The following is a 5,404-nucleotide window of genomic DNA, read 5'->3' as shown; positions in this document are numbered from 1 at the left end:
GTAAAAAGTCATTATTATGCCATATTTTTTTCCCATAGTCGGATTATTTTTTTAATTAAATTTGTCCATACAAACCAAAAAAAGTTTAATTACCATATTTTTGCATATTAATGGCCAAAAAGCCATATTTATGAAAAAAAAACCCTTTAAATATTCTTCGAAAAATTCTGTATTTTGAAGGAAACATAACAGATGCACCACCAAGCCCAAGATTGGACTTAAGTAAGGGGTTAAATGGGCTTAGTTCGGCCCATCAAATGTCTACAGTTACGGCTATAATCCGTCTGATCTACATAAGACCTTAGCTTCTCACTGGCGAGTGGTTAAGGTCGCATAAGAATCGCCATCTCTCCTAACTTCGAATCACAAACACAAACTCTCTCAAATTTCACCCCGAAACGGAAACTAAACTTCCAAGGCCTTCTCTCAGGTTCGCAATTCCTTCTTCTCCTCAATTTTTGCTCTCTTTTCTAAATTCGATTTCTAGGGTTAGGGTTTGTTTTTGCTGTGAATTAAGTGTAGTTTGTGCGTTTGGATTCAATAGTTGGATTTTTTTTCCACCTCAATTTGTTGTAATCTAGGGTTTACAAGATTTAAATTGGTATGTGCTGTAATATCTGAAGCAAAAATTATTTAAATTGCGGGCTAGAGAGCTTTAATTTGGGTGGGTACTTTTTGAATTAATCTAAGAGGGTAAAAATAGACCTGAATTTATCAAAGCCTGTATGGATTTGAGGTTTGAAACTATCTATTTTGGTAGGTGTTATTGTTTTCATGAGTTATTCCGTGGATTTTGATTGTCAAGTTTGGTATCTGATTGAACATTTATATTGTTGTAAGAACAATTTGCTTAGTTTAGAACGGGGGAACGTGTTTTTCCTGTAAGTTATTCCATGGATTGAGTCCTGATTTAACATAACATTTACATTGTTTGTAAGAACAATTTGCTTGGTTTAGAACACGGGAACATGTTTTTCCTGTAAGCAACCGATTAAAGTGGACACGGATATAGAAGAGAAGATCACAGAAAATGGAACGGCAGGTTTAATGCGTAATGGATGAACGAATTGGTAGTAAGTAGACAGACAGAAGGGGTTTTGTCTTCCCATATCAGGATAATGTGGGAAGATCCAGGCCGAGGGGAAGTAATAACATGCTCAATCATGTCATGTCCAATTTCATCCTAATTTATATGCTATTATGTTTACTATTCCTGTAACCCTTCATATTAAACTAAGCCAATGCGCCTGCTCACTGAAAGACCATTCAAATTTAATGTGCTCTCAGTGCTGAATTATAACATAGATTATTTATGCTTTATTATTTTAAAACTTATACGAGCTCCAAATTATTGTTGATTATGACCTTACATATCTCAGCAGAATTATATTATAGTATTATGAAAACTATATGGAGGTTTTGACGGCCACAGATTCTTACAAGAATATAGACTAGCCTTGTCTCGTTATATTTTCTCTCCCTATCCCTGCATCCCACAGTTTTTTTAAACCCTACCTTTAAGTTCTTTTAAACTTTCCTACATTTGTGAGAAACATATACTCCTCATGGATCCACACCAACTCACCAATTCAAAAATTCTGTCACGTGAAATTGGGATTTTGCTTCATTTTATCTCTTTTTTATTACTGATTTAAGCTACTGCTTGATGATCACAGCTTACGTGATATATTAGGGATTGGGAGTTTGACTAGTGTCACTGTTAAATAGCACTCATATAAGCTTGAGTTCTTTTTGGCATGGCGATTGTTTGTGAGAGATGCATGATATTCTAATGAAGGATGTGGTTTGAAGAATTGATAATATCTGGGTGCTGAGCACAGTGGATATTTTTTGTTATCAGATGGATTATATGCTGAATTTTTATTATTCTTTGCCGGATTTGGTGTTTTATGCTATGAAGGTGTTTCCTGTTGTGAAGGGAAAGTAAGGGTTTTGGTTTACTCATGGATAGATCTTGGGTGTGCTGTTGTAATGTGGATGTAGTTGTAATTTGGGCAGGGAGGAGACTGCTGCAGTGCGGTGTTGGTGTTGGTGTTGGAGGTGTTTTTGCAGACCAGTGGTGGTAGGTGTTGATAAGGATAAATTTGACCATGAGTTCAGACAGCAGAAGCCGAAGCAGGAGCAGGAGCCCTATGGATCGTAAGATCCGATCTGATCGCTTTTCATATCGTAATTCTCCTTACAGAAGAGATTCACGTCGGGGTTTCAGGTTTTCTGACTTTTGATTATTCATTTATTGTCATTTATTTATTTATTCATGTTAATTTGGTTATCAAAGGGGAAGTAAACATACTTTGACAGTGTTCGTTAATGTTAATTTGGGTTATCAAAGCGGAAGTAACCATACTTTGATATTCCAAAGTTTGAACGGAACATTCAAGTCCCTTTTTCATTTATGTTGTGACTGACAGATGTGCCCTATATTAAAAAGGGTGTTACATAAACTAATAAAAGTCATTTCCAATCACTTCTGGAGTGTTTAATTACTCAGTTTAATGGTATTGATTTGACAGTAGCATTTTTGAAAGGAAATGTCTGTTATTTTGAGTCTCCTTTAAATTGTGCTTTTACCCTATAGTATGCTTTAGCAATTAGCAGTGACAACTAGATAACCATCTTTGCAGGAAGTTGCTTCTGAATGTAAAATCAATTTACTCGTTATTTATGTAGTCAAAGTTAACATTTCCTTTACTTTTCTTTTTGGTCAGCCGAGACAATCTGTGCAAGAACTGCAAACGACCAGGCCATTTTGCCAGAGAATGCCCTAATGTTGCTGTATGTCACAACTGTGATCTTCCTGGGTAAGCTTATATGTTGTACACACACACAGACTCACATATATTGTGTGTGTGTTTTAATTTACTAACGTATTTTGCTTGTTCGTTGAATTATATATAATCATATGTACTACCTAAAAGTGTAGTCATTGGATATCCACATGGCTCTGGTTGTACCAAGGTTCAATACTTTATGCTATTCTTTTCTAAGAAGTTATGGAACAGTTTCATGTGAAACATCAAGTGTTTTAGGGTTTGTTTGTTTCTTGTGTTTTGAAGTGTATTTTGCTTTATCAGCAGGCTTTCATGTTCTGTACTTTTATGGTCAAGTCATGAACCCTTTACTTCGTATTATAGTCCTCCAATTATTAATACAAACTTCCTTTCTGTTATTTAAAAAAAAGGTCAGTTTTGGTTGTTTACTGCTTTAATGAGAAAAAGTTATACCTTGAGATTCTCTAGTTGCATTCATGTTGCCTTGTTTTGGTAGATGTGACTATGATGCTATTTTTTGTTGATTGATTTTTCTGTTTACGTTTTGTCTAGTAGCGGCTACTGTTTGTTTCTCACACAAATTAATGGGTTTGAAAGTGCTGCACTGATTGTACTAATTGTAATGCTGAAATTTTTTTGTGCCAGGCACATTGCTACAGAATGCACTACAAAGTCACTGTGTTGGAACTGCCGAGAACCCGGCCACATGGCTAACAACTGCCCCAACGAGGGTATTTGCCACACCTGTGGAAAGGCAGGACATCGTGCTAGAGAGTGCACGGCTCCGGCGCTGCCTCCTGGTGACCTGAGATTATGTAATAACTGCTATAAGCAGGGTCACATTGCTGTTGACTGTACAAATGATAAGGCATGCAACAATTGTAGGAAGACCGGTCACCTGGCACGTGATTGCCCAAATGATCCCATCTGCAATTTGTGCAATGTATCTGGGCATGTTGCTCGACAGTGCCCCAAAGCCAACATTCTCGGAGAGCGTGGAGGAGGAGGTGGTGGTGGAGGTGGAGGTGGAGGTCGCAGCAGCGGCTACAGAGATATTGTGTGCAGGAACTGCCAGCAGCTGGGCCATATGAGCAGGGACTGCATGGGCCCCTTGATGATTTGTCACAATTGCGGGGGACGAGGGCACCTCGCATACGAGTGCCCATCTGGCAGGTTTATGGACCATCGGTACTCAAGGAGGTACTGATGATATGTCTAGTTACGCGGTGCAGTATTTTGTTAGAATATTCATTTTCTAGATCAATCGACGAGTTTAAACTTGACAAAACATGAGGAGCCAGACTTTGGGCTTGTTTTCGGCGTGAATGGGCGTATGTTAATTTGGATTAGGATATTAGAATTTGTTATTGTTGTGTTTGTTTGGATTGAAATCTTAGCTACCAATAAAGAACTGCGTTAGTTATATTCAACTAATCCTGTGTGTCTGCCCTCTTTTTCATTTTGATATACTTGTGATCTACTAATCTCTTTAATGTTTATCTTTTCTGCAGAGTTTAGTAATATATTATTCATTATTAGGTGACACAAACCACAAAAATAACAATGGATCTTTATTGAATTTTTATTCATTTTTTATTAAGAGATTTAATATTTAGTATTTTTTTTATGTATGTTGAATATTTATTAGGGAATATACTCATTTGATACTTGTGTTTTTGCAAAGTATTATTTTGGTACTTTCTGTTTTCAATAATGCTCATATGGTACTTGTATTTTAAAATCGTATATATTTAGTACCCTAAACTTAGATTTGATAGATAAAATTTTATTAATATGATCAAACTGTCAAGTCATCAGTTATATGTAATTAAATTTAAATTTGTAACTTACATAATTGACAGATTAAATTAACAAAATTTTATCTATCAAATCTGAGTTTAGGGTACCAAATACGTACTATTTTAAAATACAGGGTAACACATGAGCATTATTGAAAATAGAGGGTATCAAAATGATACTTTATAAAAATATAGGGTACCAAATGAGTATATTCCTTTTATTTGGTGATATATGTTATTGAACTTAAAAATTGTATTTTTAAAAGAAAGTAATTTAATCTAAATATCATAAAACAGTCTTAAATGATGGGTTTATATATGTTTTACATAAATACCACGATGGATTCTTTGGACCCGTTTTGTAAAATAGTTGAAATTAATAATGATATATACATTAATATTTTGCGCTAGGTATTGTTTTTTAAAATAATAGATATTTAGACTGTCACGTTAGTTGGTGTAATATTTTGGTACATAATTCAATCATCTTTAACCATTTTATAAAATATAAAGTACAAAAATATATTTTTTAAAACAAAAGATTTATTAACACATCAAGACCCAAAATAGTATAAACTCTTCAATAATATTAGAAAATTCTTTTTTATTTATACTATGCTACTTTTATTGCAATCATCACTCAAATATGCTAACAGGAATTTCACCAATATTTTTTTAAAATTCATATTTTTCTTGAATTCAAATGTCACTTTATTAATTAAAAATTATAATAAACAATCTAAGAGGTTTATAATTGTGTTCGTAAGTAAGCATAGTATGGTAGTGTTACTTCGAATCCTCTTCCCCCAATAT

General features: G+C 34.5%; 1 protein-coding gene across 4 annotated transcripts; it reads left to right on the top strand.

Annotated features, from left to right (window-relative positions):
- Positions 1-273: 273 nt before the first annotated feature.
- Positions 274-4,226, top strand: LOC133781825 (zinc finger protein GIS2). Of its 4 annotated transcripts, none has more exons than XM_062220909.1 (4): positions 274-430; positions 2,020-2,230; positions 2,730-2,822; positions 3,438-4,226. In XM_062220909.1, exons 2-4 carry the CDS (start codon positions 2,112-2,114, stop codon positions 3,997-3,999), a joined length of 774 nt encoding a protein of 257 aa, XP_062076893.1. In that variant the 5' UTR covers positions 274-430; positions 2,020-2,111; the 3' UTR covers positions 4,000-4,226. The 4 variants fall into 4 exon arrangements, with proteins under 4 accessions (XP_062076893.1, XP_062076894.1, XP_062076896.1 ...); XM_062220910.1 differs by having other exon boundaries at positions 300-430; positions 2,005-2,230; XM_062220912.1 differs by having other exon boundaries at positions 310-430; positions 1,922-2,230.
- The last annotated feature ends 1,178 nt before the right edge of the window (positions 4,227-5,404 follow it).

The sequence above is a fragment of the Humulus lupulus genome, chromosome 6 (genome assembly GCF_963169125.1).
Source record: "Humulus lupulus chromosome 6, drHumLupu1.1, whole genome shotgun sequence".
In the NCBI taxonomy this organism is placed as follows: Eukaryota; Viridiplantae; Streptophyta; class Magnoliopsida; order Rosales; family Cannabaceae; genus Humulus; species Humulus lupulus.
The sequence above is the reverse complement of the archived record's forward strand: the minus strand, read 5'-3'. Positions and strand labels throughout refer to the sequence as shown.